This window comes from Dreissena polymorpha, chromosome 1 (genome assembly GCF_020536995.1).
Source record: "Dreissena polymorpha isolate Duluth1 chromosome 1, UMN_Dpol_1.0, whole genome shotgun sequence".
In the NCBI taxonomy this organism is placed as follows: domain Eukaryota; kingdom Metazoa; phylum Mollusca; class Bivalvia; order Myida; family Dreissenidae; genus Dreissena; species Dreissena polymorpha.
The window spans coordinates 53599584-53614134 of NC_068355.1; the positions used below are offsets into that span (position 1 = coordinate 53599584).

The following is a 14551-nucleotide window of genomic DNA, read 5'->3' on the forward strand; positions in this document are numbered from 1 at the left end:
TACCGAAAGCTGTGAATGTCATATTTCTTGGTATTGGAGCGGTGTACTTAGGATTCGTGGAAGCAACGGGCGAGAATCGCTGCGCTCAGCAGTTTAGCTTTAAAGGGTCCTCGTTGAGGTCAGGTGAAGCTGCATCACAGAAGCCGTACGCCTCTTTTAAACAAATATTGACGTCATTAAAACTATGAAGTCAATCAAACTAGTGGCCTCTTAGTGGCATCGGTTGCCATTGTTAGATCAGGGAGCGTAAGGATTGCATATGTCCCGTATTTGTACGTCGCAGTATATGGTGTGTTTTTTATTTACTTTAAAGCGAGAGTATACGATTTTTTATATGTGTAAAATTGTAATATATTGATTAAAGGCAAGAAAAATTATACATTAAATACGAATTAAATAAAATGCAGCAAAGACAAATTAGCGCCCCGAGCCGATTGTGACGAACATATTTTCCTTCAATAACCGAAGCATTCGTCTTTTTATAAGAACCAGAGTAAGTGTTCGTGTGTCGTATGAATATTTATCCTTGCAGGAATTTAACATGAACCGTTAAACTAAGTTTAGATTCACATCGTACATGCATGATATACATGCTGGCGAATTTGACTGTACAGCCTTTTTCGATTTCAGAATTAAATATCTGGCTTATTTCGCATTTTTCGACACATGTTCTTCCGAACATATATTTTATTTTATATTGAAATAAATAAATAAATATATATATATATATATATAGTTTTTACACATTTTATATAAATTCATTAATATTTGAAAAAATCGTATAATCTCGCTTTAATTTACATAATTCAGAGGCGATGTAGCGTGTAAAAAAGAATTACCATTCTCCAGGACGCTTTGGAATGCACGCTTTTTCAGTATGTTCTGATGCCATGCACATATAGGTCACACTATATCAAACATGTATTTCATGTATAACATTTAATGTAAAACCGTCAACTTTAGTCAAAAAGAAAGTCAACATTTGGGAGAAGGGACCACCATTGCGATTAATTTTCGTTAATTTTCTTAATGTCTTAACTTCTTAAAGGACATTCTTAGCTCAATTCATTTAAGAAATAATAAATACATATACGATTTTAAATGTAAGAAAGAACGTGAGAGCAGGGACCTTTTAGTCTATGAATTTGTAACATGCATTCGCGCAAGTTTTCTCGTTGTCCAATTTTAAAACAAAACAGTTAGAATCAATGCTTTCCCTACACACAGGTCGAAACAAAAATTATATAACGACTGCCCTTAACTGAAAACGTCAAGATGATTTTTTTAAATAGTTTACGATTTCACATCTCAATTATTAAGTATAATTTAACATCAGTTAACAAATGTTTATGAGTAACCCATAGTACACGGTGTTAGCATAAAAATATACCAACTGCTACCAACAAATCTAATACTAATAATGAAGATAGTTTCATGGAATATAAATGGGATTCGAGCTTCAAAAACAAATCTGAAAACACTAATTGAAGATATCGGAAGCGATGTTATGTGTTTTCAAGAGACCAAAGTGACTAGTAAGTGCAAATTACCGAAGAAGTATATTAGCCGGATTGCACATATTTCGGATAATGATGATAACGACTCTTACCAATAATGTTGAATGCAGTTGAATGATATTGTTTACATTCGAGATTTTCTGCGCATGCGCACTCACTGGTTGAAAAAACACTGGTTACAGTAATGTAAAACAAGTATAAAGGGCTCTTGTTTAGTCAATAAATTGGTAATAAGACCAAAATAAACATTAAATATCTTAAAATATAGTGCAAATATATCATATTTAGTACCGAAAAGATGTATATACACAAATTTAATTTCCTCGTCATAAAAATACGAAGTAGTTATAAGCATTATAGTAAACGTGATCAGAAGACTAAATACTGACAACATACATGCCATACGTCCCGGATCGTCCGGGACAGTCCCGGAAATGCATACCCTGTCCCGCAGTCCCGGAAATTTGTCAAATGTCCCGGATTTTAGTAAAACCTGTACGTTCCTTATATTAGCAGGCAAATCTGTACTTGCCACTGATATTGCGTCATCTCCAAAGCAATGCCTGTCCGATTAGGCAAAAACGCTACGTGTCAAAATGGATCAATTAACGGGGGGTCCTATTATCTTGTCGATTGTCTCATAATCACAGTTAAACCAAAAGGGTTAATTCGTTGTGACTTGGCTTGCTCAAATTTGATGGCTGTGTAGTTTTAACGGATTACGCGATGCACATTCATGAATAAATCCAGTTTCACCCGGATTTTCGCGGTGTCAGATTCATTCCCACTCATATTGCGACAAACAACACGACTTTACACTCAGCGCATACAATGTAAGTTGTAACAGTTTGACGTCATAGCTTACACCGCGCGCGCCACCCATGACAACGTCTGAATTCATCACCCGTGTTACACGCAGTCCACGTTTTAAGTGTATACAGTGACTGAAAATTAAATCAGCACTGAACTATCTCATGTTTATATACATGTGCTATTTTCAAACACGCAAAACACGTGGCTTGTATCTAGTAACGGATGTAGAAATGTTAAATTTGTCAATTGTTTAAAAGCAATTTACGATGTTAATTATAATTTATTCTTCTTGTTTAAATAACGTTTTTTTGTGCATTGATCTTAAATGGATGTTAAATTTTTTTATTCCAGGTAAGTTACATAAGTAATTTAACTAATTAGATATCGCGAAAAAATGCGTACCAAAAATACATGTATGACTTCATATATCGCTATTTGTATAAATTTAGCACAATGTCCCGGAATCGGTCTGAAAATTTATTGCATGTATGACTGACAATCCACTAAACAAAACAATAAATTAGCCTTATTCTTTCTGATAGTAAAAATTAAATAAATTATAGTTCAACAATAATAAAAATGTATTAATTTCATTATAATTGTAAGTGGTGTGGATAGTGTTATTTTCATCAGCGATAGCGTCAGAGGTACATTTAATATAAAACAAAGCCCTAAAAAGCGTAATACATTACAATTGTTAAATATTGATGTGATTTTCTTTTACATTAAATGACAATATTAATACAAGTTAGGAACGCGCGCTACTTTCTTCCGCCTTCATTCCTTAATTACTTTCGTTTTTAAACAATTTTTTTGTCTATCATTTACAGAATTCTATTCTCTTAAGCAAGATGTAATTTTTAAAACTGAACTCAGGGCTCAACATTAACAGTTGTCCTATTGCCCCTGGCAAGTAGAAGTTGGGTCTGGGGAAGTTATTTTATAATCATGTTGTCCGCCCAGGCAAGTGCAAAAAAGAACAAAGAGCATTAAATTTAGACTTTAATTAGACTTTAATTGCTGTAATCATTTTATTAAATGTGCATAAAAAAAGGTTTTGTGGTGTACTATTTTGATCTTTATTAAAAAATATGAGGTTTACAGTTAATGTGATATTTCATGTTTGGGCAAGTGGCTTTACGATCAGGGCAAGTAGATTTTCTAAGTACTTGCCCGGCAGGGCAAGTTGGTTTTTAGGTTGATGTTGAGCCCTGGAACTCCAAATATAAACGCTACAAATTGGTATTAAGTACGAAGATGTCAACCGTAAATCTAGATTCTAAAACTCCAAAACGGTATGATATTTGCAAAAGTTAAAGTTATAACTCGCCGGGCTGTCAAAATCAGAAGAAAAACTTAATATATATTTATATTTTTGTTTTAAACGAGGCTAAATTAGTTTAGTTTAAACCTATTTATTTTAGCTCGATTGCATCGAAAGCCTAAGGCTTATATAAACGCTCTCGAGTCCGTTTCCTGGGCCTAGAACCAGTACTTGGTGTCTTTGGGGGAGATCTAAAGAACGCTCCCACAGATCGAACCCGTGACCTCCCGGTCGCTAGGCGGACACCATATCCATTACACCAGGCTAAATTACATCATCAACATGTATTTGTTTTGGATTAGATTTCTGAACTTTAAAAAACAATGTCCTTTATCATGATTTATATTAACATGAAAATGGGACACACAGTTATTATTTCAACAATACTTGTAAAAGTAATAATAGAGTCAAAACCATTAATGAAGTACAGGAAAATAACAATAATTCAATGAACTGTTTTCCAATAATGTTATTGACTATATTACAAAATGTACAAGGGTTTGATAAACAGACAGATACAAGTTTTTTACTAACAAAAAAGTGGCAACAACTTTTTTTTACCCAGTGAAACCCCTGCTTAAGTTGAATAAATAGGAAAACTTAGACACTATTTTATTTTTTTTTTAATCAGGAGAACTTAACTAAGACAGTATTGTAAGATTTCTTCCATATTCCCTTATTTGCAAAAACAATGTACCAGGTATGACCACACTTGATATTTTTAGACAATTCCTTTCATTCAAAGAACACTCTTCTGAAGTAAGGCACAATTAGTTTACAACATGCTTTACAATTTATCAGCATACATATTCTCCACAGATACAGGACTGTTGGAAATTACAACAATTGACTGTATGTAATATCTCACTATGAAAAGTATCAAAATATAGCAAAACCACTTGAACATCATGATAAAAAAAGTATTACTAGTATTTTATTTGTATTATATGGAAGTGGCTTAATACATGTGACAAAGTTCAAAACCTATATTTGTTTCACTCATACGTGTTCAATCAATTAACACATTTATTAGTAGTTCTTTACAATATCAAAACAAGGTTAAAAGTTACACATGTAGCTACAAACAAACTAGACATTGAGAAGGGACCACAGTCATATGATGCCAATCTGATACCAAGAAAAGCATCCCCTTGACCTCCAATTTCGGGAATACATTTCAATTTACAACAGTTAATATTAAGTTACAAAGAGACTGCTATTTAAAATTGACATGGCTGACCTATCAATTGACAATTTTAAAAACACTGTTCTAATATTTAGAATCACAAAGATAATCAAATGGTTTGTCTCTTGAAATTCAAGGGATTGTTGTTGTTGTTTTTCCCCCTTTTTATGCCCCCGGATCGATAGATCAGGGGTATATTGTTATGCTCCCCCAAATTTTTTGTGCACATACATGTAGTTGCCGCTTCGTCTGTCCGTGCGTGTGTCCATCCGTGCACAATTTTTGTCCGGGCTATTTCTCAGCAATTAATGACCGGAATTCAATTAAACTTTATGGGAAGCTTCACTACCAAGAGGAGATGTGCATATTATCAGCCGGTTCTGGTCTGATGATTTTTCACAGAGTTATGGCCCTTTGAAATTTTCCATTAAATGTACATACAGTGCAATTCTTGTCCGGGCTATTTCTCAGCAACTTATGACTGGAATTCATTGAAACTTAATGAGAAGCTTCACTACCAAGAGGAGTTGTGCATATTATCAGCCTGTACTCGTCGGATGATTTTTCACAGAGTTATGGCCCTTTGAAATTTTCCATTGTACATATAGTGCAATTCTTGTTCGAGCTATTTCTCAGCAACTTATTACGGGAATTCAATGAAACTTTATGGGAAGCTTCTCTACCAAAAGGAGATGTGCATATTATCAGCCGGTTATGGTCGGATGATTTTTCGCAGAGTTATGGCCCTTTGAAATTTTCTATAAACTGTACATATAGTGCAATTCTTGTCCGGGCTATTTCTCCACAACTACTGACTGGAATTTAATGAAGCTTTATGGGAAGCTTAACTACCTTGAGGAGATGCGCATGTTATTTGTGGGTTCTGGTTAGATGATTTATTTAGAGAGTTATGGCCCTTTGAAATTTTTAAGTTGCTAAACCATCCATCGTTTGTCCAAAGTTATGCCCCTCTAGACGTTTCCTTTTATCTGAATATATAGTGCTATATTGTGACAAAAAAAAATTTGGGGAGCATCAACCGTCTCCGACTGTTTCTTGTTTTTGTCCTGTCTGTCTGTCATTATTTCCAAAACTTTAACCTAGGTTAAAGTTTGATAACTTTTGCAATGTTGAACATACCAACTTGATATTTACCATGCATGTGTATTTCATGGAGCTGCTCATTTTGAGTAGTGAAAAGTCAAGAACATCCTTCAAGGTCAAAGGTCAAATACCATTGTATTTTTCTTTCCTAAAACTTTAACCTTCGTTAAAGTTTTATCATAACTTTTTTAATATTGTACACAGCAACTTCATATTTGGCATGCATGTGTATCTCGTGGAGCTGCACATTTTGAGTGGTGAAAGGTCAAGGTCGTCCTTTAAGGTCAAAGGTAAAAAATAATTTTAAAAAAATCATTTCTTTATTCACTCTCTTACTTACTTCTCGTGGAGCTTCACAATTTCAGTGGTGAAAGGTCAAGGTCAACCTTCAAGGTCAAAGGTCAAAATATAAAAAAAACTAAATTTTCATAACTTTTTTAATATTGAACACAGCAACTTCATATTGTGCATGCATGTGTATCTCATGGAGCTGCACATTTTGAGTGGTGAAAGGTCAAGGTCATCCTTCAAGGTCAAAGGTCAAAAATAAAAATAAATATTTTTCATTTCTTCATTCAATCTCTTACTTCTCGTGGAGTTGCACATTTTGAGTGGTGAAAGGTCAAGGTCAACCTTTAAGGTTAAAGGTCTAAAAATAAAAAGCATAAATTTTCATAACTTTTTATGCCCCCGGATCGAATGATCGGGGCATATTGTTTTTGGCCTGTCTGTCTGTCATTCCGTCATTCTGTCCCAAAACTTTAACCTTACAGTAAAGTTTTGCAATAACTTTTGAAATATTGAACATAGCAACTTGATATTTGGCATGCATGTGTATGGCAAGCGGTTCGACGCATAATCCCAAGAAACTAGGTTTCTCATGAGAACCTAGGTTCTCAAAATGAGAACCTAGGTTCTCAGAATGAGAACCTAGGTTCTCGCTTGAAGATTGCACATGACGTCAAGAACCCAAGTTTTCAAATGAGAACCTAGGTTTTCATGAGAACCTAGGTTCTTATTTGAAAACCTAGGTTCTCATGAGAACCTAGGTTCTCATTTGAAAACCTAGGTTTTCATGAGAACCTAGGTTCTCAGAATGAGAACCTAGGTTCTCATGAGAAACCTAGTTTCTTGGGATTATGCGTCTAACTGCTTGCCATATCCGTGGTTTTCATTTGGGAACCATAGGTTCTCTGAGATCCAAGGTTCTCTGAGAACCTAGGTTTTCAGAGAACCTAGGTTCTCTTGAGAACCTAGGTTCTCATTATGAGAACCAAGGTTCTCATAGAACCTAGGTTCTCATGAGAACCTAGGTTCTTTGAAAACCTAGGTTCTCTGAGAACCTAGGTTCTCTGAAAACCTAGGTTTTCTGAAAACCTAGGTTCTCTGAGAACCTAGGTTCTCAGAGAACCTAGGTTTTCAGAGAACCTAGGTTCCATGAGAACCTAGGTTCTCTGAGAACCTAGGTTTTCAGATCTCTAGGTTTTCAGAATTACGCGTCGGACGGCGTAAACTTGCTCGTTTGGAATACGGGACACATTATTCAGGGCGCAGGATCAATGGGGTTCACATATGATTACACACGGGCTGGACAGAATGAAAACACGCCGTTAAGAACTTTATTTTTGCTGATATCTCAAGTTATTGAAATATGTTTGCAAAGTCTTTAGCGCATAAGTTTTTCTTGCAGTGTTGCCGATATCTTACGATTGAATAATACATTATTACACATAATCAATAGAGATAAAACTTTATGCCATAATGATTGCTTCCTACATGTAGGTCACAGACATACTTAAAATAGAAAACTGTACCGTACAGTCGTTTGAGGCCCGAACAAGGGAACTGAATATTTGAAACTCATTCAATGCTGTTACAACGTATTATGTAACGATTGATCTGAATTTTAGTCTCAAAATAATATTTACAATTAAAGATGTATTTCATAAACAGTTCAATTTTTTATTAACGTGTTCAGACCAATGTCGACCGATTACTTTACTAATTTCATTACTCAAGAACACCCATGCACGGAAACATGAACAAGAAGCGGTCACCGACGGCTTATGCCTGTTGTCACAAATATTCAACAGATAAGTTTCGTAGAATATTACTGAGCATTGTCTGAACATTGTTCAGAAAATGCTCTTGGGGAGAAACATTCACGGTTTCACGTCTATTTCTATTCATTTTACACATATGCCGCCAGCGTGTACCAAGCAATGGGAGACAACTGGAGGTTAATTATGGCAAGCGGTTCGACGCATAATCCCAAGAAACTATGTTTCTCATGAGAACCTAGGTTTATGAAATCCCAAGAAACCAGGTTTCTCACGAGAACCTAGGTTCTCATGAGAACCTAGGTTCTCATGAGAACCAAGGTTTATGAAATCCCAAGAAACCAGGTTTCTCATGAGAACCTAGGTTCTCATTTGAAAACCTTGGTTTACGCTTGAGAACCTAGGTTCTCATGAGAAACTAGTTTTTTCATGAGAACCTAGGTTCTCATAGACACATAGAACTTAGGTTCTTATGAGAACCTAGGTTCTCATGAGAACCTAGGTTCTCATTCTGAGAACTTAAGTTCTCGTTTGGTATCCTAGGTTTTCACAAGAACCTAGGTTCTCATTTGAAAACCTAGGTTCTCATGAGAACCAAGGTTCTCACTTGAAAACCTAGGTTCTCATGAGAACCTAGGTTCTCATTCTGAGAACCTAGGTTCTCATTGTGAGAACCTAGGTTCTCATGAGAAACCTAGTTTCTTGGGATTATGCGTCGAACCGCTTGCCATACATGTGTATCTCATGGAGCTGCACATTTTGAGTGGTGAAAGGTCAAGGTCATCCTTCAATGCCAAAGGTTTAAAAAAAGCGGCACATTAGGGGGCATTGTGTTTCTTACAAAAACACCTCTTGTTTATACAGATTTGTGTATGTTTTTAAATCAGATTATAAGGAGATTACGGTAAACACATGAGATCTAACTGGTTAAAGTGTAAAGTAATGAAAACATGCTTACATGAATCTAATCTACAGTTAATTGATTTAATGTTTAGGGGATATGCTAGATGAACCTACAGCAATCTTGGATGGATACAATTCCTACTTCAGCTTTTCAAGGAAAAGAAGTGGATATTCAGGTATAACTGTATGTAAAACTAACCCTACTTAAAATTAGGCCAGGTAATGTTTAAAATGTTTTATTTCAGAACATGGATATAGTTTTTGCCTTGCAATTTTATTATTAAAATGTCATGAGTTAAATTCCTGCTTGTCCAGTATGTGACCTTTCTCAAAAAATAAAAAGACTAAACTGGTTCCACCAGGGAAATTATCAGAATACTTTGGAATAAACAGTCCTCACTTTTATTCTTAAGTAAATAGAGTAAAACTAATGAGTGTTGCTATTGTTTTAGGTGTGGCCAATTATTGCAAAGACTCTGCAACCCCCGTCAAGGCAGAAGAAGGTCTCTCAGGAGGTCTGACCACCAACAAAAATGGGTCTATTGGTTGCTATGGCAACCAGACATCTTTTCTTGAGGATGAACTGAAAGATTTGGATGCTGAAGGTCGCACAATCATTACTCAGCATAGGGTCAGGTATAAATAGAGCTATAACTATAGTCATTACATGTGTATTGGTTTATTTGTTAGACTGTTTATCTCCCGTTCTCTAAATTAAATTTGGTAGACAAATTAGTGTAGTTTTTCCATATGACTATGTTTTTATTTAAGATAAAATAGAAAAATGAGCATCATTTTAACAAATATTGGGATTTTATCTTAAATATCACATCACAAACTGCCAGTACTAATGTAAAAACAACTTTCAATAAATGTACACCAAAGCAACGTGTTTAATTGGCATAAAGATATTTAAGTTCAGATGTAATTTAACTTCTAATTTGGCAAATCTGTGGGTAAATCTGATTGTTAAGTGTGACAGTTTTTTTTCTCACCTGAGCACAACATGCTTCATGGTAAGCTTATGTGATCATCTTTTTGCTGCCCTGTGTCATACATTTGTTCTTATTATAACTCAGCCTACATGTAGTTCAAAAATGAAAAATTGCAAAGAAATTAAAAATGTTGTGTTTGATAGGGAACTTTAATTATTTTTAACTCAACCTTCTAAGAATAGTTCAGTGCCTGCGGGTCTCAGGTTAGCACTTTATGGCCTATACTATTCACATGGGACAATATCTGAATATTTTGCAGGTTTCCAAGTGGAGAGGAGAAAGACCTGGCCATCATTAACGTGTACTGTCCGCGGTTTGACCCAGACCGGGAGGACAGGCATCAGTACAAACTGCGCTTCTTTGCACTGCTACAGACCAGGTCCGAGGCTATACTAGCAAGTGGCAGGTGGGTGTGGTCTGTGCTTTTGATTTGACTTGTTTTAAGATAAGAGCGTCCTTAAGTGATATTAATAACTTAGTCGCAATTTTAGGTATTTGTATTTTGGTGTATTTTCATTAATTGTTAAGTTTGGATTTATAAATCTCCTCAATGGGAAAACAAAACCACATAAAACGTAGTCTTTGGCTACTACTATTTGGTTGTTGTTCTTTACTTTATAAACACAAAATTTCTATAATGATTAAATATTGCTATAGTGATTAATATTTGCTCACTTTGTAAGCATTAAACTTCACATACACAATTGTATGAAAAAATTTAAATTGTGGAAAATATTACTTTAAATTTCCCTATGAGTGTTATGAATATAGGACTAGGTCAGTTAATACTTAAAAACAAAAAGGGGCGGCAGCAACTGTTTCAAGCAGTTGTAATCAAATAGCTTCCAGCTTTAATACATGTAGTTAAGTTTGTTAAAGATGCACTTGTTTGTGTCTTCCAGTCATGTGATCATACTAGGGGATATCAACACCACGCATCGACAGCTCGACAGATGTGATGAAGAAGACAATGTAAGTTTATATCACAACAAATTTATATAAACGTTTCAAAAATGCATTAGCACTACATTTTCAAGGGAGTTTTGATTTCATATAGATAATTGTATGTGCAATAAACAGTAAAAAAAAAATAATGTCATTTTTAAAACATTAAAAAAAAAATTAAACGAGTATACAAAGGGTCAGTATTTAAATGTATTTTCAATAAACAATGTTAAATGTACAATCGTATTGTGTTGCAAAAAATAGTATGTCTTATCACAGGTCATCACTGCTTTATATAAGGTCAATAATGCATTTAGTGACATGAAAAAAAAAACGCAGAAAGATGATTAGTGCAATTAATTTAGAGCCAAAATACAACCTTGTTTGCTAATTGATGTGGATAAATGATATCCACATCATGTAGCACTTTTTAATTTCAAAGATGTTTGCAATAAAGATTGAAATATTTAATGTGTTTGCATTTGTTTTTCATAAAATTAGGACAATAATATGTTTATTTACATAAGTTTAAATGTAGCATCAGGCAAAGTATGCATAGATCTGTAATTTATGCAATAATAAGTAAAATATTTTCATTGTTTATTCAGAACAGTTGTTGTCTTAGGAAGCTGAAAAAAATAATACAGCTAATGATACCTTTTTTCAAACACAGTTTGTGTTCCCTATGAGTGTTGTATATACAACTTATTATCATACCACAATATTTAAAATGCAACCTGCACACAATTATCATAATTGGCACTAGCTTACATTTTACTGATATTTAATTTAAGACATCGCTATCCCAAATAGGGTAAAAGAATTGTTTCATGTTAAGATCACGTACACATATTGTCAATTTGTTTTGTCAGATAAAAGCAAGCATGTTATTAGAATGCTGATTTGAATGTGTCATATAAATTTTGGGAAAATTTAGATTCATTTATTGTAAGCTTAAATCTTGATGTCCTAGATTAAACTCAAAAGTTATAATAATATTTTTGAAAATAAGAATGTACTTAAATTTTGTCGGAATACAAAGAGTTACAACAGATGTTTTTGTATTGTAGGAGTCACACAAGCGTCCGAGTCGACTATGGTTAAATCAGATGCTGTATGATAAAGGTCGTGACCCTAAATTAGAGACTGACCTTGACCCTCAAGAGTTCATTGCTATTACTCCACACATTGTTGGGGGCAAATTCATGGACAGTTTCCGGCATTTCTACCCTGAAAAGGTTCGACAGTTTTTTTCATTTTTTACTGAATTTATTTTATGACTATGTTCTACTCTAAATCTGAAATCTATGTAACAATTATCTTAATACAATATATATTGAAATCATGTGCTTATCAATCAGGTTAAGTCTTTCAGTGCACTCAAACTAAATAAATATATTTGACCTTCATTATAATATATTTACTGGAGGGAACTTATGGTTTGTGCTCTGTGCATCTGTGAGTCTGTCTGTCTGTCACACTTTTCTGGATCCTGCGATAACTTTGAAAGTTCATCATATTTTTTCATTAAACTTAAAAAATGGATAGATGGCAATATGGACATTATGCACGTCATTTCATTTTGTTCCTACGTCAAAAATTCTGGTTGCTATGGCAACAAATAGAATAGAAATACTGCTGAAAAAATGTGGTTTTCTGGATCCTGCAATTACTTTAAAAGTTCTTCATATTTTTTCATGAAACTTGAAACATGGATAGATGGCAATATGGACATTATGCATGTCATTTCATTTTGTTCCTACATCAAAAATTCTGGTTGATATGGCAACAAATATATATAAAAAATCTGACAATGGTGGAATTTCTGAAAATGGTGGAGCCGGTAGGGGACATATATTGCTTGGCAATAGTCTTGTTACTATTATAATTATCATAATCACATGTTCATGTTGTTGTTTGTTTGTTTTTTTTGTTATATTATTTAAGCCTTATCTTTCTATTCCAAGCATAAGTGACTCACTATAGTATTCCTTTCCACTATGTAGGAGGGTTGTTTCTCCAATTGGTGCACACTGACCAACGCACGCTCTACCAACTATGGCCGCAGGTTGGACTATATCCTCACAGACGTGGAATTGTCAGAGCAGTGTCTGAAATCTGCCAGCATTCTGGCTCACATAGAGGGGTCAGATCACTGCCCTGTCACTGTGGAGCTGACCTGTGAATTCATACCCGCAAAAACCTGCCCACCTCTGTGTACAAAGTTCATGCCGGAATTTAGCGGTAAACAACAGAAATTATCTACTTTTTTTACGAAATTGATTAAACATGACACAATAACAATAAATAATGAGAGTGTTCAAGATGCTTTCAAAGGAACTGATGTTAGTAAAGGTGTGAAAAGGTCGCCACAGAAGATTCAGTCACAGCCATTGAAGAAACAAAAGACACTTGAAGTAAAGAAAGGCAGCCAGGGAAAACAAGGTGACCTCATGTCATTTTTTAAAGGACCAGGTTCCAAGTCAGACACAACTGTAAACTCTTCTCAAGTAAATGATACGAAAAACATTGTTACAGATCCCAAATCAAATTCATTCTCATTGAGTGTGACAGTTGAAGAGGCTAGAATTAAAACAAAAACAGATCTCTTGTCAACTAGTAAATACTTTACTGGTGATCCAAATAGTGCTGAGATTGTGTCCAACAATGAACTTGAAAATGAAGAGCTGGTAACAAATATTGTAAATGACAATAAAAGCTCGACAACCAATGCTTGGAAAAACATTCTAGGTGGACTAGGCCCAGCCCCATTGTGCAAGGGCCACAAAGAACCATGTGTGTTGAGAATGGTGAAAAAGCCAGGGCCTAATAAAGGAAAGCAATTTTACGCATGTGCTAGGGGCGAGGGACTGAAAACTAATCCAGAAGCAAGGTGCGAGACATTCCAGTGGGTTGTGAAAAAGAAACTCTGAATAAGTGGATATCATTGCATGATAATAAAAACTTTAACCTGGGATCATAAACTTTGCATGCATTTCTTGTAACTAAGCTGCTAATGTTTTTTTTGCGTTTATTGATATTTAAGTAAAATAAAACCTTTGCATATAAGAGTATTGTCTATGGTTTTATGTAACAATATGAATATGTTTTATTGAATGAATTACCTGGGCAAATGCGATGCAGTCAAGAGATATTAAATCCATTAATATAACTGAACAACGATTGTGGTTAGGAAAATAGCTATTAAAGTTCCTGGTCAATTGCAAACTTTTGGATACCTATATATTGTAATGGAGGCTCATTGTGTTTACACATATAAACAAGTTTGTGTGTTTCGACGTCCTTATTTGTTGGTGACTTGTGTAAAAATAATTCACACGCACGGCTTGGAATTGCAGACGAAATATTGGAGTTGTGTAAAATTAATATAGCGTCGTGTAACCGGTAAACTGTAAAATCTATTTATTTTAAATAAAGTTAAGTGGATATTTAAAATCCGTAATTGATTGAGAAAAAAATATGCAGTTTGATATCATATACAAACTTACAAATCTGAGGAAAAAATATTCTCTTTATATTTTCAGCTCTTAGTTGTGTCAATACAGCATTGAATGTATTGAATTCATTATCTTTTGCGTGTATGGTCGTGTACTGTAGTGATTGTAGTCTGTTTATTTGTGTTTGCAATAAATGACTTGTGTCATTACATGTATTCAGGTAGTTGTTTAGGAAGCAACTTTGTA

At 34.5% G+C, this 14551-nt stretch overlaps 1 protein-coding gene across 1 annotated transcript; it reads left to right on the top strand.

The window, feature by feature from the left end:
* The first annotated feature begins 1378 nt into the window (after positions 1-1378).
* LOC127881165 (DNA-(apurinic or apyrimidinic site) endonuclease 2-like) lies at positions 1379-14514 on the top strand. The gene is made up of 7 exons (XM_052428852.1): positions 1379-1535; positions 9000-9083; positions 9360-9543; positions 10162-10308; positions 10805-10874; positions 11918-12085; positions 12854-14514. The coding sequence occupies exons 1-7, from the start codon at positions 1421-1423 to the stop codon at positions 13778-13780; spliced, it is 1695 nt and encodes a 564-aa protein (XP_052284812.1). The 5' UTR covers positions 1379-1420; the 3' UTR covers positions 13781-14514.
* Positions 14515-14551: the final 37 nt, after the last annotated feature.